The 13,604-nt window shown below is 33.8% G+C and overlaps 2 protein-coding genes across 6 annotated transcripts; both read right to left on the minus strand.

Annotated features, from left to right (window-relative positions):
* Positions 1–1,593: 1,593 nt before the first annotated feature.
* On the minus strand, positions 1,594–6,447 carry LOC101214692 (probable galacturonosyltransferase 4). 5 transcript variants are annotated; one of them, XR_004217557.1, is made up of 11 exons: positions 6,009–6,447; positions 5,869–5,903; positions 5,686–5,727; positions 5,439–5,544; positions 5,155–5,318; positions 4,654–4,925; positions 4,157–4,514; positions 3,402–3,977; positions 2,800–3,134; positions 2,579–2,633; positions 1,594–1,826 (listed from the first exon to the last, which is right to left on the minus strand). XR_004217557.1 is itself a non-coding variant. In XM_011659795.2 (9 exons), exons 1-9 carry the CDS (start codon positions 6,103–6,105, stop codon positions 2,859–2,861), a joined length of 1,926 nt encoding a protein of 641 aa, XP_011658097.1. In that variant the 5' UTR covers positions 6,106–6,447; the 3' UTR covers positions 2,671–2,858. The 5 variants fall into 5 exon arrangements, 2 of the variants coding, with proteins under 2 accessions (XP_011658097.1, XP_031743467.1); XR_969910.2 differs by lacking the exon at positions 2,579–2,633; XR_004217558.1 differs by lacking the exon at positions 2,579–2,633 and having other exon boundaries at positions 1,594–1,874.
* A 3,532-nt stretch (positions 6,448–9,979) lies between these two features.
* LOC101211480 (ras-related protein RABB1c) lies at positions 9,980–12,526 on the minus strand. The gene is made up of 6 exons (XM_004134768.3): positions 12,285–12,526; positions 12,041–12,180; positions 11,294–11,376; positions 10,830–11,034; positions 10,627–10,695; positions 9,980–10,420 (listed from the first exon to the last, which is right to left on the minus strand). Exons 1-6 carry the CDS (start codon positions 12,328–12,330, stop codon positions 10,328–10,330), a joined length of 636 nt encoding a protein of 211 aa, XP_004134816.1. The 5' UTR covers positions 12,331–12,526; the 3' UTR covers positions 9,980–10,327.
* Between the last annotated feature and the right edge of the window lie 1,078 nt (positions 12,527–13,604).

Consider the following 13,604-nt stretch of genomic DNA (forward strand, 5'->3'; position numbering starts at 1 on the left):
ATAGCAAAACTAACGTATAATTAAATGTTTTAGTCTCTTATCTTCCCATGTTGTGAAACTCCAACTTATTCCATAGATGTAAAGAGAGTTTAAACTCAAACTATTTTTAAAAAACAGTTGACATTAGACTGAAATATGAAAGAAAATGAAAATATTCATGAACTTAACCATCTACTTTCATGAACTTTAGATGATGCATACTACTCTAAATTTGTTGTTCATGAACTTAGCCATTTACTTAAAAATAATTGTCTTCCAAAATGCACTATTCCTTTTAATCTTTTGTAAACTCTTCAAAATTATCTTAAAAAATTTGTTTTAACGTGAATAAAAATTAAGACTTGGTTAGTTTTTGTCTAACATTCTAAATGAATTTTAATTCAAAAATAATTTGAAATGTCTAAAAAAAAAGTTAAAGACAACCATGCAACTTTGAAGAAAAAAAAGTAAATGCATCTTTTTAAACAAGAGACAAAGCTTAGGATTCTTTTATTCTTTTAAAAAATAGATAATGATTATTATAAATAGATAATTACAATAGATAACACTTTTAGAAATAATAATTGAGTGTATAATATTGTTAAAAAGTTGCAAATAAAGCAAAATCCATCGGTGATAGACTTCTAACGAGAATATGATATATCATCGATAAACTCTTATTGACATAGTTTTCATTCAAGAACTATATCAAACTTGTGTCATATCTGCATTTTTTTAAAAAAAAAAAATTGTCATATCGCATTTGTAAATACTTTGAGCCTTATTGTTATATTTGTTGTTTCAATATAAATTGATAGACAAGAACGAGATACGGTGAATGGCCAATCTAGACCTCAATTGAAGCATTGCATTTAGCGATATGAGTTATGGTAGGTTTGATCTGATTTGTATGTACAATCATTGATTGTATGAAATGTAAAGTTGCTTAGATCATTTGATTCTCATGGTATCACCCAAAAAGCTTCTTATCCTAATAAACTTTTCACATGTCTTGCCTAAGCTATAAGACTGTAATTCCAAATAAAAACAAACGACGACTAAATCGAAAGAGGCACGTTGATTCAATCTATTTGGCTAAATAGATTTCTAGGTTTGTTTTTATGCAACTTGAAAAGCGAATGAAAAAGCTCTTCAGCTCTATTAATCATCATCATTGTTGATTTGATTTGATTAGTTTTAAATTTGTTCATTATGTTTTAGTCCATTTCAATCAATTCCCCCATTTGATTCGATTTGTTAACAAAAACGGTTCTTTAGTCAACTTTCTTTTGTATTTTTCATATCAACACATGTTGATTTGATATCTGAATTTAACAACTAATCAAGCCCAATAATAATTATAAAGATTAAGAAAATTATTTCACCTATTTTTGTTTATCTTCCTCCTTACCTTTTCCTCCCTCCACCTCATCTCCAAAAGGGTTGGATTAGATTAATTCTTATCATCTTCGAAACTCTTTCAATCTCTTCCTAAATCCTATAAATCCTACGAAATCAACATGTGATCAAGGTTAATCTAGGAGTAGGGTTTTAAAGCCATCAAAGTCAAATTACGATCACTTCTCGAATCAGAGAGCAATAAAGATCAATTAATAATACAAATTAGTCACATAAATTCATAAGGACAATATCAAATTTTGACATCTGGGTCGAGAGGATACATGTTAACTAGTTAAGCCATACACAAGTTAGCTTTGTCCAAAGGATTAATTAAATTTACACAAACACATAAAGACAAATAATACCTCGGAATTTTGGCTTGGTTTTAGTCTATTGTCCATGAGTTTAACCCATCCAACCCCATCTGTCTCAAAGAAGTTATGGAGCTGCATAGAGAGAGAGGGTTAGGTATGCAGGCCGATCCCTACTGGGCCCTGAAGTTAGTGGCAAAGAAAATGACTATAAATTAATAGTTAAGACCCAAAATCCAGATGTGAAGCATAAATAAAGACATTGATTCATATACAAGATTTATATCCACACAGTTTGAAATTTGAATCACAGTTAGGAGGCATTTTCAATAGGCCCCACAGAGAAAGAGAAGTATTCAATCAATCAAATTGAAGTAAAGAAGGCAAAAGATACCAAACAGGCGTGATTGAAGGAATAAAGTGGCAGGTAACAAAGCCAGCTGCACACATAATGCCACAGCCATAACACACACCTTTGCTTTTTTCCTCAATTCACCAACCCTCAACTCCCCACCGCTCTTTTCATTATGAAACTAAATCCTATTTCCAAGCTACAACCCAACCCATGGTCTTTCTGTTTGTGCAAAATCATGCCAGATAAAGCACCTACTGATACAAAATTTAAATTGTAGTTGATTAAATGCTGATTTATCGGACAAAGAATGAATTCAATAGACAAGCAACTTGGGGATGTAAATCTAAGAAAGAGCAATCGGGAATGTTAGTTAAAGTTCATGATGAATGCCAAATCTCTCTCTCTCTCTCCCTCTCTAGTTTAATTTTTGTAATCTCCATCTGGCCTGTTTCAGTTACTCTTTGAATTTTACGAAATAGAAGTTTCAGAAAATATAAAATAAAAGGGGGAGAAAGAGAGATAGAAAGCTGACATCTTATCCGAAAGTTGAACTTGCGACTTGTTAAAAGGATTTGGTTAAGCAGATTCTGTACAGCAACAGAATATAGAGACTCACATATGGTATACATCTAAAGTGGGGGAATTTAGAATAGATAGCATCAGTTAAGTTCTAATTTACATAACCAATAAACGAATTAAGGAGAAGGGAAAAGAATATATTAGAGAACCAAAAAAAAAAGCAGAGATCCAGACCTGGAAAACTATTGTGGATGTTAAAATCATGGAGGAAACTAGGAGTCCACAAGGACCATTTATGGATTAATGTTGCATTCTCTTAGATATACATTGTCAAAATCAACATGCTTTGTCCAATAATTTCGGTACTTGGGTATGGCTATCTCAAGCCATGGCTTCATGTTCCCGTTATAGTGTATGACGGCCGCTCGGTCAATTTCCTTCTGCCCAACATTAGTATTGTATCCTAGACCTAAAACATGCCAGGATTTGTCGAGCTGATAAGTGCGTTTCCAAAATGTGATGAGACCCGGTGGTAATGTCCCCAGCTTCCACAATTGTCTGTCGTAATTCTGAATAAAAAATGCAGATATTTTGAGCAAGAGGACTAGTAGCCTAATTCTACTTCCAAAGAGCTAGGATCTACAAGTCACAATAAAACAATACTTCCCAGCACTAAATAGATATGCATCAGACCCTCCTAGTCCCCGCACCCCACAAAAAAAAAAATTAGAAACAGAAAAAAAAGATGTTTCATTTCAAATTTTTTTCCAGACGTATTTTCAGTGTTGAAAAGGTTTGCGCACAAGTAAAATAAATATTCATCCTTAAGAACTTACCAGCTTCTGCCAGGAGTGGTACACCTCCGTAATATTCTGCCTCTTCCATTCATCCAAATCAAAGATATTCATACCATATGCCCAGCCGCAGGCATGAGGGTCAAAACTCTTGGAGATGAGAGGGTTTGAGAAATTGAGATATCTATCAAACCGATGAAAGCTTTCTCCACAAGTCTCAACAGCACCATTAACATTTCCTTTCAAATCAATGGACCAAAGTCCCGTGAGATCTTTCTGCACAACTATATCATCATCCAGGAACAAAACCTTTTTGAGCTTCGGGAATAACTGTGGGAGGTAAAATCGTAGATGGTTCAAGATGGACAAGTACTTTGGATTCCGGAACTTCATATTTGAATCAGAGCTAGCCCGATGAGACCGGAAGTAATAATCTATCATGGTTGAAGAACCCAACTGCTTAAGAACTGGACTATAACTGGCATTTAACCATGTAAACTCTTCAATATTCTGAATCTCAATTGTAGCTTTGTCAGGTGGATTTGCTTGAAACCACATTCTCATTGCTGCATAGTTGAGTCTATCTGTAATAATGTGAAAAACATGTTTTGAAGACTCCTGAAAATACCAAATACATTACATAAGTTACGATCTCAAATAAAGGAAAAGGTCCATAGTTGTATAAACTTCAACAATGACAAGAAATCAGATTCTTCCTACCAATCCCAATTAATTGTGAAAAATAAATCATTGTACAAACTATAAACAGACAGCATAGTTCCATGAGAAATATATACCTCTGCGTGAGTAATTGTTGAGTTAACAACTACTGCTGCTGCCAATACATTATCTGAGAATAATGCATAATGATACAGGTCTGGATCTTCAAGTTTCTCTTGACCTGGGAAAGGCTGTTGGGACCAATTCAGAGAATAGTATTCAGTTGTCAGGCGCAAAGGAAGGCAATGAAGGCCTTTAGGAAGTGTTTTGGCTGTTAACTGTGTTAGAAACAGGCCTTGTTTCTTGTGCACTCGTAACTGCTCTTCAGTTGAGTGAAGCATAGCTCGTAGTTTCTTTACTACGGTAGAACAGTCATCCTGAGCTTGTTTCCCTTTTGCCAAGGTTAGCTCCATCGTTTTCAATCTCTCATGGGCACTGCAACATTAATAGAATTCCAATAATGAACACAAAGACCCTCTCAAGAATGTGCCATCCCATTAGATTTAAATAAATATATAAAAGACAATAATTCATTTTCAATGTGATCATGAAAGCCATCAGACAGAAAATTTACTTTTTAGGTAGCTCAGAATCCTTGCTTGCATCACCTAACGTTCGTTGAACTTCTTTTATCCTCAGTCGAAGTTCTCTTGTAAGGTGGGGATTGTTCCTAGTGCCTGGAAGCGAGAGGTAAACTTTGGCCCTAATGAGCTGGTCCTTTAGATGTCTTACCCGAGCATTAGTATGAGCAACTTGAACACTGTCTTGTTCGACTCTCGATTTTACTATTTCCCCCCCATCAGTTTTTTCAGAAGTTTGAGTGGCTGACTGCTCCTGTTTGACGTTCTGGTAGTTAACAAGGCAAGAGAAACCAAGAGAAAGTAGAGTTAAAATGATTAATTCTGGAAATAAGGAAGTTTATGTACAACATAACACTACCACTTAGTTAAGAACTGAAAGCCAGAACTGTCTGTGAAAATCATGAAAGAGCTATCAAAGGCTACTAAATATCACCATGAACGTGCAAATACAATACAACCAAATAGTATAGGAGAAATGAAAAAAAGATACATACAGGATCAACTTCGCTGTTCTTTTCACTGGTACTATTGGGATTCCCTGAAATGACATTTGGCAGCCCAATGGGGTCCGTAACTTGTTTAATGGGATTCTCATTTTGAGAAAGACCTTCGTCATCAGTTGTGGACAATACTCGAGTAGATTTACGCTCTATGACACCTGTGCACCAGAAGAAGAAATTAACAAATCACAAGGTAAAGAAACATACAAAACGAAAATAATGGTGCAAAAACAAAGAAATATATATATATATATCATATAGCACATTCTTGGCCAAACCTTGGATGCCGTCATTGCTCTGCCAATCCGAAGCACCTGAATCTGTAAGCAACTTGTTGTCGGAGTAAACAATCGCAACGGGCTCTTTTACGCTTGATGAAGATTTCTATAGCCCAAACGATGAATCAAAGAAGAAACATCAGAAAACTTAGTAACTCAAATATGCAAAAAGAATAACAAAACAAAGTAATAATCCAAAAATAGAATTTAAAAAGATCACGAGAAATTGATAAACAAAATACCCCACCCCATCAACAAGATTCAGATGCCCGTAGTTGCTATTGAAACCCTAGTTCATTAAGACAATGAAAAATCAGAAGAACTGAGAGAAAATACCCAAAGATCCAACCAAACACCGTTCTGCAAATATAGCAATTGAAAGCAAAAAAAAAAAGAAGAAGAAGAAAGCTATTTAAACGCATTTACTTACAGAAGTTGCAAAACCTTCAACAAGATCGCCCTTAGCTGTAGAAACAACAACCCAATATTAAAATCTAAAAAATGAACAACAATAAATTAAAAAAAAAAAAAAAAACTAAATCAGTGAGTTAGAAGAAGAAGAACGCTAACATGAGAACTTAAGAGAGGCGAGGCGATCAGTGTAAAGCAAAATCGGAGCAATAACCGTGAAAAAGAGCATCAAGGCCACCAGATTTCTGATCAGCATTTTTCATGAAAACACGAAATACGCAGAGTAATAACAAATCCAGAGTCCACCGGCTGGATCGATAAGGCAAAGAAAGGACACGCGTCTTCAAAGAACGGATCAGAAAGTAAGGACAGAGGGAAAAGGGATGGAATAATGGAAATATAAGATAGGTTTTGGCTAGGGCGAAACTGTATTGTAGGTAAGAGTAAAGAACATGAAAAGAGTGATGAGGTTGAAGAAAGAAAGCTTTATTTAGAAAAAGAAAATGGCGGAAGAGGATAGAGGAAGAAGAAGATGAAAGGAATTTGATTTTGATGAAAAGAGCGTGAGCGTGTTGTGTTGGGGTTGGCGCAATGAGAGTGGCAGTTTTGAGAAGAAAAAAAATAAAGAGTGATAACTACGAATCAAAGATGTCAAACACGTGATCGAAAGAGGTAATTGCGTAATTACGGACACGGACACCCCTACCCTATTCTTTATTCATTAGTCATATTTCATTTCACTTTTAACCCATTCAACCACTAATTTTAACTTTTTTAAAACTATACACTGAAATCCAATTTGCAATTAAAGCATTTCTTTCTTTTCTTCTTTGTAAATAACTATGTAAAAACCATTTGTTAGTTATCAATAACAATTCCCAATAAATATCTTTTTTAATATTACGAAAAGAAAGTATATTAATATTAAAGATTGGTTGGAAATGAAATAATTATATTGTTTATTATTTATTATTTATTATATGAGGACACGCAGCCATCATAATCGTCAATAAAAAAATGATAGTTGTTAAAATAATAAAAAAAAAACGATAAATCAAGAAATAGACCGTTGCAATATTAAAATATTGAACATACATTTGGGCTCACATTTTTACTTTGCCATAGGCCCAAATCCCCAGCCCATTCACAACACCAACAAAAGGATTCTGAAATTACATCACATTCTATAATAATATATATTTTATACCATATTTTATTATTGGTATTAAATAGCTAAATATATTATACTAGAAGAAATTTTTCATAATTATATATAAAGCCTAAACTAAATCTCCTATATAAATTATTTTCTTTGTTTTTGTATATTTTCTCTCCCTTAAATTGCACATAGATATATAAAATGGATAAGTAATGTGTATACTTGAAAATGAAACATAAAAGAATAAATATGCAATGGATTGTAAGGAATTTATAAAGAGATTGAAATGTGTGTGTTGAAGTTGGAAGGGAGGAGGGAGGGAGGGTGTAATGAAAGCGTGATGATGGAACGTGAAAAGTGGAAGAAATAAGGGTTGGAAGGTGGCCATCATGTGTAACATGTTCATGTTTGTTGGGTGACGAATGATGCCCTCCTCCCTCTCTCTCTCTCACTTATATCCGCACAACCACGCCATTTCCTCACTATTTGCGTGACTCCTTTTCTTCATTTCCCCCCTCACATTTTCAATCCTTCTTTTTATCTTCTTCATTACACCATCATTCTCTCCTTTTGCTACTCCGTTACTTCCTACACTTTCCACTTTCTTCTTTAAATTCGTTTAAATATTATTTTTCCATACATTTATCAAAACTTTATAATATGATTTTTTAACTTTAAATAATAAAATAATTTTACCATTCAGCAACAAAAGTTTTCGATAATTAAAGAAAAATGTCATTTTTATTTTAAATATATGAAAGGATAATATTTGGTTACATCTATGTTTTACTATTTCATCATTGGTCTAAAAAAAATTAAAATATTTAAAAACTAGATAATAATAATTTGTGACACGTTACATTATATAGAATAATTTGGTGTGATATGAGGATAAAATGCAGCATTAGATGTGATATATGAGGTGAGCCAACGCATAGTGTAAGTGAAGGGTATTTTTGATAATTTAGCCAACTTGTTTATTTCTGATTAACAAAATCTCTCGTTTCCTTTACCTTTACCCGCCCATATATATATATATATTATATATATTTGGTTTCATCGTTCATCTTCCGAATCACTTCCATCAGTTTATTCAATGGAACGCCATAACACAAAGCGACCACGAGAATCATCGTCGTTGTCGTCACCACCCGATGGAATATACGATCAATCTTCGTTGCCGGAGATCGCTAACGTAAAGAGGCAGCACAGCCACGATAATGCTCAAGAATCTTCTCCTGGTACATCATTTGATTTCGATCTGTTGTCGTTCGGGGTCTTCGATTTCCCCTGGTTGAAGGACGGCCTGATTTATTCCAAATCCGATGACTGGAAATTTGAAGACGTTTTCTTCACCTCCGTTTACAATGGAGCATCCACCGCCGATATTGCTACTCCGCTTACAATTGGAACGGCGTTTACAGAGTTTCTGCCGGATCCTTGGGAGAAGGATTACGAGGCACAAGCGCCGCCGCCGCCTCCGCCGTCGTTGGACGGCGGAGAGCAGGGAGGGGAGGCAATGGATTGTATCTGGAGGTCTGTGCTAAATCAACCGCTTCAACAAGGGAGTAGTGCGTTGTAGAATCGTTCATGAATTTCTTGCGATGATTTTGCTCTGTCTTCTTCTTCTTCATCTCTTCTTCTTCCTGTTTGAGGTTTGATCTTACATAGGCTCCTCCTCCCTGTGGAATTCCATCTATAAGGACTTGCCATTTCGATCCAAAAAAAATCATGAGAATTTTCCAGTTTGATGGAACTATGGGAGGAGATTAGGTCTTCTTTCTTCTTTTCGGAACTTTCTTTAATTTTGTGAATTGGTTTTAATCTTTGTTTGTATATGGAATACCAAATCAATTCTAAATAACAAAAACACAGCGGAAAAGCTTATAATATCTGAATAAAAATGATTGGAGGTGGTCGATAGATGATGAAAAATTCTAAATATGCACACAACATTTCAAAATTTGTATTTAATAGACTATGTTGGATTGGTAAGAATCCTTTAGATTTTGAGACTATAAAATGTTTTGGAAATGAGTTTGTGATGCTCTTACTTTTTAATAACAAATTTCGTTTACTCACACTATCTTTTTAACTGGAAATTGTCAAAAAAAAAATTTACAAAAAATTTCATATTTCATCCACAACAAGCAACTAGTATTCTTCTATTAGCAGACATTAATTGTTTAAAACTTTTTAAATTTATTTTACTATTTTTAAAAATACTCAGCCAACTTTTGAATTTTTTTCTTTATTTAATGTTTAACTAAGAATTCAAATATTTTAAGAAGAGAAGTGGATGAGAACAACCGTAAGTTTTCTTTGAAGTCAAATGATAATCAAACAAGACCTTAATTTGTAAACTTCAATGTGATAACTAAGTGTAGAACATTTTTTTTAAGATTGAAAATATAACAAAATTTATGTGCTCATATTAGGGTATGGACTATCACTCTAAATCTTATATCTAAATTTTTCTATACTTGTAAATTATTTCGTATTTTGTTGTCTCTTGATGTTTTGGGTATGATCATTATATTTGTAATTATTCCTAATAAGTGTGTTGTTTAGTTTTTTTTTTTTTTTTGTTAAAGAAAAAAAACTTTGTAATGCATAAGATCAATTTTGAACGGAATTTTGAGATACAACGTGACTTGTGTGGAGATTTATAGTTGGATTAGTGTGAATATGTTACTTGTAGGTGAAGTAACGTAACCTCCACTAAAATGTCATGTGAACTCAACAATTTTTATTCTTATAACTCCTCTCAACTTTAAACGTCCATTGTACTCTATTATTGTTCAAGAGAGGTAAAATAGAATATCAATCATTGATAAAAGTTGAACTCATGTACAAATGTGTGAATGACCAAAAGGTTTGAATTTCGGATCCATCTACCCTTTATCGTGCTAAAAGTATGACAAGCAAAATATAGCTCAATGATACGACACCACACTTATGTTTCTTGAGATTGAAAATCAAAGTAAGAACCCTGTCATCATCGCATTTATTGAACAAAAAAACAACGAATATGAAGAAATGGTGCTAAAGGTTCTTCACCAAAAGAACTAATGAATTCAAAACAATGTTGATTTACAGTTGAATTGACTGCAGAGTGAAAATGTAGCATTAAAAGAAAATGCCTTTTTCTTTTAACACAAAAGCTTCTTCTACTCTTTTTTTGGTTGGGAAGGGGGAGGGGATATTCACATTTCACAGCAGCACATGAGGAAAAATGAAAAAGAATGAAAGAATGAAATGAATTAAGGCAGGCACAAACAGATTGTTGAAGCCAGCTTAGTTTCTATAATCTCATGGTTCAACTGCAACAGCCGCCAGCTTGGGCAGATGATCCCTCTCTGCTGCCTGACGGTCCCGGAATCCCACCATATCCAACTTTGATTCCATAAGACTGAGGATGATAAAAAATGCAGCGTCAGTGACAGCATTCCATGTGCATAATGCACAATAGGAAGTAGAATATACTCTTGATGTTTTTGGTTTGTTTAGGTTAAAAACATTAGCATTTTAGTTCAGTGTTATGATAACGAATCACGAATTTGTCATCTATGTACGTGGAACTTTAAGAAGTAGAAAAGATATGAGATAGATGTTTACCTCATTTGAAACATCAAATACTCCATCTTGAATCTTCTTGAATATGGTTGCGGCTGTCTTTACGAATGCCTGAAAATGGGGTGCTTGTCATATTTAGAGTGATTGAATTTCTTAAATGTTTTTAGTATACTATAAAATTTCCACCCAAACAAGTCTCGTTATGCTTCTAAGTACTTCAGCATAAGCATATTTTATGTAGTCACCTCTTCAACATTCTGGGCAGTTTTGGCAGATGCCTCCATGAATATTAAACCATGCTCCTTTGCAAACAGTTCGCCCTCTTCTGTGCTCACAGCCCTTCTATGAGCAAGATCACTCTTATTACCAATTAGCATAATTGTCATGTTTGCGTTTGCATGCTGCCTTGCATCTTCTAACCAGCTAATCAAGTGATTGAAAGTCTCCCTTCTGAATAACGCAGTGAACACAATTCTCGTGTAAATAATCAGCTCGGTAAGGATATATTAGAATGAAAAACTTCACATTAAGAATCCAATAGGACATCCATTTCCAACAGATTTCAAAGAACCGAATGATGACAAGTCCCATCTCTTTAATCATTCAAGGATGCATGTAAAGATCCAGCATTATCAAGATGAAGTGAAAAAGAACTTTGCATTTGCAGATTAGTTAGTCATTCAAGAAGAAAAAGAAACAAAAATAAGACCTGGTAATATCATAGACAAGCAAGGCACCGGCAGCACCTCTATAGTAGGACCTTGTAATGGACCTGAATGACTCTTGGCCGGCCTGTTACAATCATACAAACCTTAACATTTAGAACTGTGTTAACAGTATCTTAGCCGGCCTTATCAATTAGAAAAGAGGCCACCCTATTCCTAACCAAATACACGCTGATGATTGTCAAAGTGGGATTAACCTTGACCACGTGCTAATGCAACAATTTTCATGGGTTAGATGATGATTATTCCTAGATTCCAAAACATGGTCAAATTTCATTCTAGGTGCCAAAAAGAAAAAGTCCTAGCTACACGGTAAGGTGTCTATTTCTATTCTAAAGGTTAATGATTCGAATACCCAGCTCCAAAATTGTTAAACTTAATTGTTAAATATATCATAAAGAGGACAACAGAAAGGGCACACTTTAAGAAAGTAAGGACAAAGAGGAGGTTACTAAGTTTGGCTCCAATTACAATATGAACGAAGATCCCACTAAAAGAAAATAACAAAAGACAGTTGACACCATAAATTGACAAGGAGAAGGACAGCATCTTTTGAAAACTCCAATGCAAAGTGATTGAGTGGCTAAAAATTGAAAAGTTACCTAAAAGATCACACTGAAGCAGAGAGTCTAAAACTGCTGTAAGAAAGTGACACAACAGAAAGGAATAAAGGCATAATCAAAATCAATTGACAGTAACATAAAAATATATAAACCAAAATTGGAACATACAGTATCCCAAATCTGGAGCTTAATTGGCTTATTCTCAATCGTGATCATCCTGGCTCCGAATTCGACCCCGATAGTTAAGTCATGAACAGGCTGAAATCGATTATCCGTGAACTGAAGGAGAAGACACGATTTTCCAACTCCTGAAGAGAAAAAAAGGGATGTTTATGGTATTGAAAAAGAAAGCAGAAGACACCATAAATGGAAAGCGATCTTGAGAAAACTGATTGAGTAGTGAGAGACGTACCGGTATCGCCGATGACGATATACTTGAATAGGTAGGCATACGACATTTTTTTCCGGCCGGATCTGCTTCAGAAATAGAATACAGTGATTAAATCCAAAGATTATGGTCTGAATTTATGCAAAAACAGAGAAACATAGAGCAATTCACAATGAAAGAAGGAGAAAGCGAGTGAAGTATAAAGAGAGGATGAATCGCAATACGATCAACCCAAATTAAGTTTCAAATTTCATATTTTTAATTATTAAATTAACATTTTATTTTCCATCATTTTAAAACTTAGAATTTAGTTTTATGATTTTCTATCGTCTCATCAAATTCTCCTAAACAACGGTTATCAAACTTTAATCTTTATAAAAAAAAAACGAATGATACATTTACTCTTCAAACTCAACTGTGTTAGTTTTCAATAGAATTAGCCTTTTGAGATACAAAACATATACTTCTAAGGTCAATCATTTGTTTTGGTAGCACTTCACTGATTTAAGAGTATTTTCATAAAAATCCAATGCTAAATTTAATTACCTTTTGCGACAAAATAAAAGAATTTATTGGTAAGTGTTTAAGGTATGATATAGTAAATGGAAAGGAAAAATTGAGAAAAGAATGGATGGAAGTGAATATAAAATGAAAATCCATATTTATAATACTATTATTCTCATAGATTGTTTGACGTGTAATTAAATGATTGACTAGTTAAGAAAAAAGTTTACCAATTATGGCCAAAGAAACAAAATAAACAGAAAGAGCCAATGTTAAATTGGGTTTAGGAACAATAAGTAGATGCCTCAGCCTCAGGCTCTCTCGTTCCACACAACACGTCGGAAATATCAAAGCTTATTCGTTCCGGCAAATGGAGAATATATACATCAAAGCTAATAACAATCATTTTTCAAAGAAAAGAAAAAGAAAGTTAATAACGAAAATAATGTCCACATTGAAATGGACAAACGATTTCTCACATCAAGAAAAAAGAAATGGAAAAGCCAAAGAAACCTCGCTGTAAGGAGAGGTTTAAAATCTCAAATTTACAACTAACCACAATAAGAAAAAGAATTTGATAAAATGTGGATGTTTTGTTATTTTATAAAAATCAGAAAATTATAAATAAATAAATAAATAAATAAACCTGCCTAAAATGTTTATTATTGATTGTAAAATATTGAAAGAATGAATGAATGGAATTGAATATGGTAATGGGGTTGGTAAGGTAAGTAATTAAGTTGTTAATAAGAGCTGGAAAAGGTAATTAACTTAAAGAGATTAGAAAAGGTATGGAATTAGTTGGATAGAAAGAAACGGACATATTTTAACAGCGCAAGC

Source organism: Cucumis sativus, chromosome 6, assembly GCF_000004075.3.
Source record: "Cucumis sativus cultivar 9930 chromosome 6, Cucumber_9930_V3, whole genome shotgun sequence".
Lineage (NCBI taxonomy): Eukaryota > Viridiplantae > Streptophyta > Magnoliopsida > Cucurbitales > Cucurbitaceae > Cucumis > Cucumis sativus.

Coding starts and splice junctions, on each gene's coding strand:
- LOC101211480 (XM_004134768.3), bottom strand. CDS start 12,330: ATGTCGTATGCCTACCTATTCAAGTATATCGTCATCGGCGATACCG. Junction 10,696..10,829: donor CTGCCCAGAATGTTGAAGAG/GTGACTACATAA, acceptor CCCCATTTTCAG/GCATTCGTAAAGACAGCCGC. Junction 10,421..10,626: donor TATTTGATGTTTCAAATGAG/GTAAACATCTAT, acceptor TATCATCCTCAG/TCTTATGGAATCAAAGTTGG.
- LOC101214692 (XM_011659795.2), bottom strand. CDS start 6,105: ATGCTGATCAGAAATCTGGTGGCCTTGATGCTCTTTTTCACGGTTATT. Junction 5,728..5,868: donor TTGAAGGTTTTGCAACTTCT/GTAAGTAAATGC, acceptor TTAATGAACTAG/GGTTTCAATAGCAACTACGG. Junction 5,545..5,685: donor ATCTGAATCTTGTTGATGGG/GTGGGGTATTTT, acceptor TTTGGGCTATAG/AAATCTTCATCAAGCGTAAA.